General features: G+C 41.5%; 1 protein-coding gene across 1 annotated transcript; it reads left to right on the forward strand.

Moving 5' to 3' along the window:
• The first annotated feature begins 1225 nt into the window (after nt 1-1225).
• LOC109403353 (putative helicase MOV-10) lies at nt 1226-12235 on the forward strand. The gene is made up of 6 exons (XM_029875736.2): nt 1226-1647; nt 1796-1853; nt 5110-5887; nt 5954-6245; nt 7287-7588; nt 10778-12235. Exons 1-6 carry the CDS (start codon nt 1585-1587, stop codon nt 12162-12164), a joined length of 2880 nt encoding a protein of 959 aa, XP_029731596.1. The 5' UTR covers nt 1226-1584; the 3' UTR covers nt 12165-12235.
• The last annotated feature ends 380 nt before the right edge of the window (nt 12236-12615 follow it).

The raw sequence follows: 12615 nt of genomic DNA on the forward strand, positions 1-12615 counted from the left end.
TTTTATGAGGATTTGTAACGATCATCAAAACCTTCTCAAATTCAACCGACTTGGAACTATTGCTTGGGAATAGACTCTAATGAGCCCCGGCGGTCCCTCCATGTTTATTGAGCATGTCTGATGCATATGATCAGCCATACTCCATCTGCAGCAGCCGGTTCGTGATGAACCGTTGGAGGCATTAAAGTGTTAAAAAGGTGATATGTTTCACTAAAGAACACTACATTACAATAATCAAAATGAAACTCCTTCACTTTAATACCGTCAAACCCTGCGAACTTGGCCAGGGCATTTTAGAACGTGATACTATAGCTATAAACAAGGTTCACTATATCAATCACTGTATGGCCAATTTATTGTTAAAATATTGGGATTTTAATGAAGTGCTCGTCTTGCCCCGTAGCATGTTCGAACTGACCGTAAAACATCTTTTTTGTTTAGTCAAACAAATCATCCTTATTGTGAATTTTGAACCCTCCCATGTTTATGGGTGATAGAAAACATTATATAGAAAAGAACAATTGAGACGTACTTTGAAAAATTGCGTTTAACTTTCAATAAACTCAACGAGATCCTTAGGGTGCTCATCTTGCCCCGCCCTACCCTATTCCAAAAGGAGTAAAACCAATCTACTCAAAGAAGATTTTCTCATTGAGACATCGAGTGTTAACTCTAATACAGCGGCCGTTCACTCGTTGCAACATGTTTACATTGCAACGAGCGAATGCCATTCGCTAATTGCAACGTCACTTTGACACTTAAGTGCATCGAAATGCACTGACAGCATGACTGACAGCACAAATTTGACACTTGGTTGCTTTTTAATTGCAAAAACTTGTCAAATTTTGCAATTAGAGGACTTGCAACTAAAAAGCGTTGGAACGAGCGGGTTGGCAACGAACCGACGGACGCTGCATCTGCCCAGCTCCAGGCAAAGTGATTCATATAAGATTCTTGCGAGATGAGCGATCTCAGCCATCTATGAAACAACGTAAAGAAGAAAGAACAGCAGCATAACTGCTACCTGGAACCTACACCTGGGAATAATCTCGTAAAAATTACACCAGTCGACAAAAAAAATCGAGCTAAGCAGAAAAGCATCGCTTTGTGGGTCACATAAATACCTATAATGTAACTTTGACAGTGTTATAATATTGATGGGAATTCTTAGATACATATCGTTCACCGATAGCTACCGAAAGAAATGGTTACCGTGAACGATTAGCAATGTTACGATCCCTGTCGGTACCTATCAAAAAAATCGGGTGGACTGTTCTCAATTTTAATGGCGCTAAGCTCTACTTTTATGATACGCAGATGTACAGATCCTTATGGCTTTTTCACTGTCGTTGACCAGTGTACTCAACCAACTGCTAAGCTCTTTGCTTTGCTACCCACGTGAAGGTAGAATCTGGTAGAATAGGTAAAACTTGTAGTCTAGAATCTAGATCGGTACGATTTGCCAACACTCCAGTTGACGATCGAGTTGTGTCGAAGATTGGCGTGCGCGGGCAGTGATTTGGTGAAAGTAAAACTAATTCAAACAATTTTGTGCGCCTCGAGAAGACCGTTTGATTTGGCAGCATGGATAAGGTGGATGCAATAGGTGAATCTAGAGTGGCAAAGCTTATCAACTACTTTCAACAGGTAAGTGAAATTTTGCAGTTTGGTGTGAATAGGTCGTGTGTGCCCTAGATTCGCCGTGAACTTACGACCTTTTCAAATTGAAATCCAGAATTGTGAAATTGATGAATGTGTGATGAATCTATGTTCTAAATCAGTCATTTCGTTTTAGATGCCTTTTACAAAAGATGAATTCGCAAAGCCTTACGACAAACGGGAAGCTGACGCAGGTAACGATTAATACATAGTGGCTCAATGTTAAGTTTTCGACAGTTTGGAAATCTAAATTACGTATGGTGGTGCAGGAGTAGAACTGTTAAATTTCAAATGAATATTAAAAAAACCTTATCAATGTAGCGGTTTCAACAAGTCAATACACAGAGAAAAATTTCTACTCAGTGGCTGAGTTGGTCTTACTCAGAAATCGAAAAATTTTTTGTATTCTTACTCAGTTTCAGCTCAAAGTGGGACAACCCATTGCCAATGGGTTGTCCCACTTTTAACGGAAACTGAGTAAGATTTCAAAAGATTTTTCGATTTCTGAGTAAGAGTCACTGAGTAGAAAATTTTTTCGGTGTAGGTCAATGAATATTTTGTTTCAAATATGACTTCATTTTATTTTGGGGCTGCTGCGTGGAGATATTGTTTATTGTTTTATACATTTCTAGGATTTTACAGACTGGCCTGTTGTGTAGTTGTGTTCAGGCCAGTGTACATAATTTTAGCATTGTGTCGAATTTGAATGGTTGCCTACCCATTAAAAACAATCCACTTGTTATTCCACGCTTTCGTGCTGAGCTGTTTGGCTTCCGTCATACATTACAGCGGCCGTTCGCTCGTTGCAACATGTTTACATTGCAACGAGCGAATACCATTCGCTAATTGCAACGTCATTTTGACACTAAAGTCGAAATGCACTGACAGCATGACTGACAGCACAAATTTGACACTTGATTGCTTTTATTTGCAAAAACTTGTCAAATTTTGCAATTAGCGGACTTGCAACTAAAAAGCGTTGCTATGAGCGGGTTTGTAACAAGCGAACGGGCGCTGTATACATGCAGGCGTACACTCATTGTCAGATGCTATTGGCTTTCAAGGGGCAAAACAAAACATACTGTTACCCATCTTTGTTTCGGTAGCGCAACTACCGAACTGATGATGTTTACCTTTTTTTACATACCTATCAACATAATCTGTTGGGGGAATTATTTTATTTTTCCTACTTACAACCCACATCCGACAACTTTTCTAAGTGGGAATGGTAGAACTTTCAATTCCCTCGGTCGCACGTACATTAGTTTTGCATTTTGTTCCACCATTTTCGTGAAAAATGAGATCCGGCTTGTGCAAGTGAGGAGTTGAGGTTAGAATTGTAGGATATTCTAGGTTAGATTTGCTATCCACTTCGCCTGAACGATTTTCAGACTCAGAAAAGTCGTACTTCTAATTAGTTTTCACTGCCGTAAAAAATACTGTTATGCTCTGAATAAACAGTTATACCTTCGGATCACACTCATTTACTCGTAAATCTCAATCTGACTGTAAAAATAATGAATTTCTTTCCAATGTTTTGAAACCCCGAACGAATTTGACATTGCTTTCGGGAAGCATCATCACGACGACGACAACACTCCCAAGCGGTCGAATCGTCGTTTTGGGAGCGAATTGCATGTCGTTGTCGGTGCGCATGGAAATGTATGGAGAAAACGTGGATTAATTTACAAAACTGTTGATAACTTTTGATAGAAAAAAGATATCTCTAAATTTTTGATGTGTTATGTATAAATGTCTCAGCTTTCAATTGATGCAAAAACTTTGAAAATCGGTGGTTGCATTATGGAGAAAAAAATGTTTTGGTATAAAAATCCAAGATGGTGGCCAAAATCAATATGACCGGCCCAACTTTTTTTTTTGTAAATAGTAACTCTATCCCTCTTTTCAACAACAATTCGTTTTGAGGTGGTTTTTGGAGAAACCCCTTTTTTGGGTTTGCTGTTTCAATGCACTGACGAATCCTCGATTCGATTAATACAGCGCCCGTTCGCTCGTTGCAAACCCGCTCATTGCAACGCTTTTTGGTTGCAAGTCCGCTAATTGCAAAATTTGACACGTGTTTGCAATTAAAAAGCAATCAAGTGTCAAATTTGTGCTGTCAGTTATGCTGGCAGTGCATTTCTATGCACTTTAGTGTCAAAGTGACGTTGCAATTAGCGAATGGCATTCGCTCGTTGCAAAGTAAACATGTTGCAACGAGCGAATGGCCGCTGTATTTCCTCGCTTAGCTGATGACTCCTCGATGCGGCGATCCTCGAAATTTATTTGCTCGCCAGGATGAGTTTAAACCTCGGTTTAAACTCCCAATTTAGTGTAGTTCCCGTCCGATAGGGTTCTGGCAGACCAGAGATGTGTACCTTCGGGCTTGAGCACTTTCCAATGCAGTGAAGCGATGATAAACTTGATCCTCGAGAGTAAGGTCTATTGTTGAACTGCAGTTTTTTCCGCTATTTCACTTACAACATACTGTAGAAACACTATTTTGTTTTTTTTTTTGCTCCGGTTGCTGATGACTTTGGTGAATAGCACTATTTTCCGCTAACGCACTTACAGCATACTGTTTCGAATGCACGATGCTATTTTGGGAACTTTCCAACGCTTCGATTGAATACAAACTTTTATCTCCTCTCTGGAGCCACCATAAAATGTGGTCTTTAGAAGGGGTTTCGGAATAATGATCCGAGCGTGAGTTCTGTAAAAAAAGGGTAGTTGGTACTGTCTAAAATTTACAAATAAGTTTGTTATATACTAGATGTGTAGAGTTATAATTATCTGCCTGCATTTCTCCACTTAAAATAAATACCACTTCGCTTACATGAGTCGTACCTGTAAACTAATGAGATTCATACACTGCTTCCTAACCTTTCAATGGGAGTTTTCTTGCAACAAGCAGCACTTTCTCATGCTTCATTCTCTATGCTTTATCTTTTCTGCCTATTGGGCCTCTTTCTAGAGGCCTGCCATTCTATTGGGCCTCTTTTTTCACTGTCTAGACGCAGGCAGTCTTTCAAGATCCATGCGTCGTAGTTTATGACCTTTGTTCTTACTTGTCTAGACGCAACTTTGAAGCAACTGATGAAGCATAGTTCTAATAAAACTTCTGAATAAATTATCGTAAATTACAAATGTATTGTAATCCAGACTTCTTGACATCCAGTTGCTTGAGTATCAACTTTCCTTTGCTGGCCACAGACAGAAATGTTCGTAATGTGGTACAGCTCATTACAATTGCATATTGCTACTTCAACTACGAAACGAGCTTCTCAAACTTTCGAACTTTAAATTGATTTTTAAATAGGTTCCCGGGCACCAAAATTCATTAAAATTGGGATTTCGGCTTAGTTTGGCGTGCAGATTCAGAATATGGAATTATCTTAACACCGCTAGAGAAGCCAATTGCACTATTCATATAAGCTAAAATACTTTCAGAGCCAAAGAGCGACTATCCACTGGCGGAAGACACTGTTGAAACCGAAAGCCACGTGTCACCGGTAGAAGATGATGAATGCCAAGAGCCACAATCCAAAATACAGAAAACTAATGGTCAGCCAAATCAAACAGAATCTAACCAGGATGAAGATGAGGATCTGGCACGAACCGGAGATACACGGAAAACCAGTAACTCTCCAACGTTAGAGTTAGACCAGCAATGGACAATCAAGCACAAGCAGACGGTTGTTCGCAGACCGCGCTATTTAAGCAGAATCAATCCGTCAAAAGACTGCCCTATATGCCTGGAGGAGCTGAGAAACAACTATCAGCTGCGAAGGCATTTACGGACGGATCATGGCAGAGATTTCAGTCTGGTACCAGTACTAGACTACGACCAACGTAATCATCCCATTGATCGTCCGGTGTTCAAAGTGAACGTGCAACAACTCCCGTCGACGGCTATCACGTTCTTGATCAACATCGAAAATAAGTCCTCTGTAACGATGGCCCTGAACTCCGCCTACATCTTCGATGGAAACTACCAACTTTTTCCTATTTTTACTGGAAACCAAGATGAACAACTACGAATGGTTCCCGGTTACGAGTTTGAAGAAGAAGTCACGTTCGATGATCTGATGTTAGCTAAAGGCCGCATCTATTCACTTATTATCTCCGCCACTCCGATCATTCCGGATGAAGATTTTGATTGGTTTATAGTTGAACAGTATCATTTTAAGGAAAAAGACGACGAAGACGAGAAAATTAAACCGAAGAAGTTAGTATATGCAGATAGTCGGTATTTTATAGGAGATAGTACAATAATCCGGTTTTTTTCTTTTAGGACTCAGCTCAAACTGGAAAAATTGTATCCATACGAACTCTCACGATCGGTTCAGGCGCTCTATAGAACCAACTTTAAGGAAAATAGAAAATACACAGAGCAAGATAGGGACCTTTTGCGGCTTATTGAACGATCCAAACAGGACAAATTGCTTACACCGGATAGTTACAGGGAGCAACTGGAGTTGCTAAACCAGTTCGAGGTTAAACATTTGCTTGAGCAGTTTGGCGACTACACCCTTACGAAACCGAGCATCAAGCGAAGGGATGGATCACGATGTTACTACATTTCGGTAAGAGATTCTTTCCCATCCCGGGACGGAATGACAAAGGAAATGTCAAGGGTTTTCAAGGCGTTTCAGGAAGTTTCAAGAGGGTTTCGCAATGGTTTAAGGATGCTTCCAAGGGAGTTTCAGGGAGATTTCAAAGGCGCTTCAAGACGTTTCAGGGACTTTAAAGAGATTTAAGATGGGATTTCAAGAAGGTATCAAGAGCTTTTCAGATAGTTTTTTAGGCGTTTCAGGGGGTTTCGGACACACTAAGATCAGCTCGGTATTTTTCCCATCTTTTTACTGAGTTCTCAACAGCAGATTTAACTCGGTACGCTCGGTTGTTTATTTTGCGGATATTCTGTACATGAGTTACTGAGCTCAGCTAAGAAACTGTCAAAAGTTACTGAGTTACGGTAAATATCGTTACTGGTGAACGGTAAATACATACGATTACCGAGTGTACCGAGATAAATCTGCTGTTGAAAACTCAGTAAAAAGATGGACAAATTACTGAATTCAGTGAAACAATTACTGAGCTGGAACATCTGAATCTTAGTGTGCATTGAAAGGGTTTGAAACCTTTTCTAAAATCTCTTTTAACTTCCTGAAATGCTCCGCAACATTTCTCGAACAACCCTCAAAACCCCTAAAAGCCATGAAACGCCTGATAACTTCTGAAACAATCTGAGACCCCCTGGAATACCCCTTGTACCCCTAGGCCACCTTGGAACACCCATGAAACCCCATAAAACCCTGGAACTCGCCGAAATCTACAGAGAGGTCCATGTCATCAACAAAGCACACAAATTGTCAGGATTTCGTGGAATTCGTACCCAGGTTGTAGAGCCTAGCTCACCCCTTTACACCTTTCAAAGTATTGTTGAAGAGTAGACATAAGAGTTCGACAATTTGATTGATTTGTCTTTATTAGAGAGACTTTCAGCCCTTGGTTGGTTCGTCTCTTTCGAGAGTTCGACAACTTGCCACACTTTAAATTTAATCCATCGTGTGTTTCCTTCCTCTGAATTCAATGAACTACATTTCTTACTCACCCTTTTGCAGACTAAACAGTTCAAGAAGAAACCGTCGCTCCTGTGTGAAGACGGGAATGTGCTCTTCATTGCACAAGAAGGGTATCTCACGTCGAAGGTGTTCGGAACGATTGAGGAAATTACCCCTAAAAGTGTTACATGTCACATGCAAGGGCTGGTCAACATGAGGTGCGTGACGAAGGTGATATTCTTGCTGAATAAGACGACTTTCCAGCTGGAGAGAAATGCTGTGGCGCTGATGAGTACCCCTCTCATTGAGAGCATTTGTTTCCCGGAGGTCATCACCGGCGGACCACTGGAACCCATCAGCAGGTTAGTAGAAAACAAAAAACCCTTATTAATCCACCTAGCGGCGATGGTGCCTTTCTCGATGCCCCATTTCAATAAAACTCAAGTTACATGTTGATGTGTATCGCACTTCCATACGTTTAACAGAAATCCATTTCATGGCACCAGAAATCATTTCGTTTATCTGGATTTTGATGTTTGAGCCTCAAAATCTTGAGAATACGCCCCTATCTTGAATTTTGAGACGCCATTTTGGATTTAAGTCCGCCATCTTGGATATTCTGGTCGCCATTTTTGGACTCCGGACATCTATACCATACAAAATATACCCATATTGTACGGTTTTATAGACTGAAACTCCATTTTACAGCCGCTATCTTAACTTCGAAGCCGCCATCTTGGAATTTATACAGCCATCTAGGATATTCTGGTCGTTATTTCTGAAGTTCAGACCTCTTCCCTATGCGAAACATACCCATATTGCATGGTTTTAGAGCCTCAAACTCCATTAAACAGCCGCCATTTTGGAATCGCCGTCTTGGATATTCTGGTCACCATTTTTGGACGGCGTCCTCATACCAAATGTAGCCATATTGCATGGGTTTAGAGCCTACAACACCAAAAACGAGCCGCCATCTTGGATTTTAGACCGACATCATGGGTATTCTGGTCACCATTTTTGGACTCCGGACATCTTCCCCACATCAAATATACCAATATTGCATGGTTTTAGGACCTCAAACTCCATTAAAAAACCGCCATCTTGGAGTTTAGACCGCCATCTTGAATACTCTGGTTGCCATTTTTGGAGTCCAGTCTTCTTCCCCATACCAAATATACCCATATTGGATGGTTTTAGAGCCTAAAGCTGCATTTCATAGACGCCATTTTGAATTTGGAGCCGCCATCTTGGATTTTGGGAAGCCATCTTGGTTATTTTGGTCGTCATTTTTGGACTCCAGTTTCTTCCCCATACCAAATAGGCCGATATTGCATGGTTTTAGAGCCTAAACACCGTTAAATAGCCGCCATCTTGAATATTAGGCTGCCATCTTGAATTTTGGGCCGACATCGTGGAATTTCTGGTCTCAAATGTTGATTTCCGCATTCTCTTACCATGAATTCCTTCTGTTATGTCTTCAGTACTTCCTCCAGGCATTCCACCAGGAATTACTTCAAGAATTCTTCTGAGAAATCTATAAATTCCGCCAGAGGTTCGTGCAGGGATTCCTCCAGGAATTCCTCCAGGCATGTCTCCATGAATTTCTTCAAGGATTCCTCTAGCAATTGCTCCAAAAGTTCCTCCGAGAATTCTAGGGATTCCTCCAGGAATTTTCGCAGGCATTCCTTCAGGGACTTTTCAAGGAATTGTTTAAGGGAATCTTCTAGGGATTCCTGTAGGTATTTTTCCAGGAATTCCTCCTTGGATTCCTTCAAGAGTTCATCCTGGGATTCCGCCAGGAATTTCTCCAGAATTGTCTGCAGGAATTTCTCCAGCGATTTCTCCATCGAGGGATTTCTCCAGCTTATTTCTAAAGAAATTCATCTCGGAGTTTATTAAAGAATTCCTCCAGAAATTAATCCAAGAATTTCTCCTCTAGGGGTTTTTCTAGCGATCTTTTCAAGGATTCTTCTAGGAGGTCCTCCAAGAATTTCTCCAGGCATTCCTCTAGAGATTCCACCTGGAACTTCTTCAGGGAATCAACCAGAAATTTTCTACAGGAGTTCGTCCAGGAATTCCTCCCGAGATTCCTTCAGGAATATCTCCAAGTATTCCCCCAGGATTTCTCAGGAATTCTTCTAGGATTTTCTTCAGGAATTTCCCCATTCCTCTAGAGATTCCACCAGGAACTTCTTCAGGGATTCACCCAGAAATTTTCAACAGGAGTTCGTCCAGGAATTCCTCCATAGATTCTTCTAGGAATTGCTTCAGGGATTCCTACAGGAGATCCATCCAGCATTCTTCCAGGCATTCCTTCAGGAATTCTGCTAGATTCTTCCAGTACAGCGTCCGTTCGCTCGTTGCAAACCCGCTCGTTGCAACGCTTTTTAGTTGCAAGTCCGCTAATTGCAAAACTTGACAAATTTTTGCAATTAAAAAGCAATCAAGTGTCAAATTTGTGCTGTCAGTCATGCTGTCAGTGCATTTCGATGCACTTTAGTGTCAAAGTGACGTTGCAATTAGCGAATGGCATTCGCTCGTTGCAATGTAAACATTTTGCAACGAGCGAACGGCCGCTGTAATTATGTCAGGGATTTCTTCAGGAATTCCCCCAAGAACTTCTCCAGAGGTTTCTCCAGAAATCCTTGCAGATTCCTTCAGACATTTCTCTAGTAATTTCTCCAGCAATTCCTCCAAAAAAATATTCAGCAATTCCTCGACGGCTTCCTTCAGAAATTCCCTCAGATTCTTCAACGGATTTCGTATCTGTCCAGATATTTCTCCAGGGATCCCTGCAAGAATTCCTTCAGAAATTCCTCCAGGAATATCTCCAAGTATTCCCCCAGGATTTTCCAGGAATTCTTCCAGGATTTTTTTCAGGAATTTCACCATGTATTGCTTCGAGAATTTTTCCAGAGTTTGCTTCAGGAATTCCACTAGTGATTCTTTCAGAAATTCCTCTCGAAATTTCTCAAAAAAATATTCAGGGATTCGTTCAGGAATTTCAGAAACCCTTCCATTACTTTGCTTTTTTCCAAGAAATGCTTCAAGAAATTATCCATGTGTTTCTTCTGGAGTTCTCCCAAAGATTCCACTAGGAATTCATCAGGATCTCCCTCCGAAATTTATGTAGGGATTTCTCCAGAAATTTCTTTTGGATTTTTTTTTTTAAATGCACCTGGAATTCTTCTAAGAATTTCTTAAATTCCTCTGGATATTTCTTTTTGAATATATTCCACCGATTCGTCCAGGAACTGCTTCATGCGAATTCAAGATTTTTTCCAAGGATTCCATTATTTAAGAGTTATCCGAAAAGAACTCCGGGAAATTCTTCAAGAATTTCTCTAGGTATTCGCGTCAGAATTTTTTACAAGGATACCTGGAGTGTTTCCTCCAAAGATAGTTTCAAGGCTTTAACAAGATTACCTTCTAGAATTCTTCCAAGTATCCTCCTGGGAATACGTCAATTGACATTTCTTTATGTTTCTTTATGTCAAAACAACAGTGGGAAATACCGTTAATAACCGTTATTTCCCCATCCACATTCACAGCTTCCAGTGGATTCGACAGAGCGTAGCGTCCAACGAGGAACAGATGGTGGCCATCCGTAATATCGTCAATCAAACGGCATTTCCGGCGCCGTACATTCTGTTCGGACCCCCGGGCACCGGAAAAACGTCCACCCTGGTGGAGGCCATCGCACAAATATACCACCGGCGTCCAAATGTTAACATTCTGGTCACAGCTACGTCCAATTTTGCCGCCAACGAGTTAACCAGTCGTTTGCTGGAGGTCATTCCGGATGAGCAAATTTTTCGATTTTTCTCCTATGCGTTTTTCAAGAAAGCGCACTACATCGATTGGAATGTGCTGGACGTTTCCAATCTAGCAGGACAATCGTACAGTAGCCTTTGCTACGAGGACATCTACACGTGCCGGGTGGTCGTAGCCACCCTGACCACAGCTGGCAGATTGATTCAGGCCAACATCAAATCGAAACACTTCAGTTACGTGTTCATCGACGAATGCGGAAGTGCTAAGGAGATATCGTCACTGATTCCGATAGCGGGTCTTGCCACACATGGAGATGAAATCAATGCCAGTGTGGTATTGGCGGGAGATCCCAAGCAACTGGGACCTGTTTTCGAGTACGAATTTCTCAAGCAGACCACCCACAGTGTGTCAATGCTGGAGCGACTGATGAACCTTCCATTGTATGCAAAAGACCACGTGACGAACGAATACAATCCCAACGTCCTAACGTTACTCCGTGACAACTTCCGGTCACACGATACGTTAATCAACTTCAGTAACGACGTGTTCTACGAAGGAAAACTTAGGGCCAAGGCTTCACCCGACAAGAAAAATTTGGCCGTTGATTGGTGGCGTTTACCTAATCGCCAAGTGCCACTGATTTTCCATCCAACCTCAGGCACAATGCAAGAGGACAAAATGTCGTACAGTTTGTTCAATGAAAGTGAAGCGCTTCAGGTCGTGCGGTACGTTTCAGACCTGCTCAAAAATGGACTTAATGAAAATCCGGTGAAGCAAAGCGATATCGGTATTTTGACGTTCTACGCTCGACAAGTGAGCTTCATTAAACATATGTGCTTACAGAGAAAGTGGTATGATGTTGAAATCGGCTCGGCTGAACAGTACCAGGGACGTGAAAAGGCCATCATCGTGATATCCACCGTGCGATCCATATACAATCGGGTGGGTTTTCTGAGCAATCCCAAGCGTCTGAACGTGGCCCTGACCAGAGCATGCTCGTTGTTGATCGTAATTGGCTGTGAATATACCCTAGAGAAGGATCCACTGTGGGAAACGTTCATCCGGTACTGCAGAAGGAATTGTGCCGTTGCGTATTCTTTTCCCACCCCAGAACCAAAGAATGGCGAAGATATTGACGAAGACTGTGGGTCGTCCAGCGATTAAAAAAAATCATCGACGGTGACTTGACTTTGACTGATGCTGATGTAATCCAAATGAAAACCTTTATTTTTCAATCAGATAATGTACGTTATATTTGAAGAAAGAAAATGTCCGATATTTTGTTAGAACTACAAAGTTCAAGAAATACGATCAAGTACCACTGACTAGTAGAGTACTTTGCGGTCGTGGTTAGCATCATCTCTCATTTCCTCTTCGTCGTCAGTCGTTGTCCGTCACTTGTCGCAGCTTGAACACCAACGCATTGTAGTTCGTGTGATGACTGCTCTCCAGGTCAGCGAGTCGTTCAATTCTTTTCGTCTCGTCAAAATTAAATACACATCTATTCAATTTTTTTTCAAGATTTCTAAGCGTGGTTGCTAGGATTGCTACTAGAGTTCCTTCCTGGATAGTCGTGCGCGCGGTTAGGATCACCAAGCTTCTAATCGCACTGTAG

This window comes from Aedes albopictus, chromosome 3 (genome assembly GCF_035046485.1).
Source record: "Aedes albopictus strain Foshan chromosome 3, AalbF5, whole genome shotgun sequence".
NCBI lineage: Eukaryota > Metazoa > Arthropoda > Insecta > Diptera > Culicidae > Aedes > Aedes albopictus.

What these genes read in the sequence shown, in the direction of transcription:
- LOC109403353 (XM_029875736.2), top strand. Translation starts at nt 1,585, where the DNA reads ATGGATAAGGTGGATGCAATAGGTGAATCTAGAGTGGCAAAGCTTATC. An exon ending in CAAACGGGAAGCTGACGCAG is followed by an intron (nt 1,854 to 5,109) that starts GTAACGATTAAT and finishes AAATACTTTCAG; the next exon opens with AGCCAAAGAGCGACTATCCA. An exon ending in CCACTGGAACCCATCAGCAG is followed by an intron (nt 7,589 to 10,777) that starts GTTAGTAGAAAA and finishes CCACATTCACAG; the next exon opens with CTTCCAGTGGATTCGACAGA.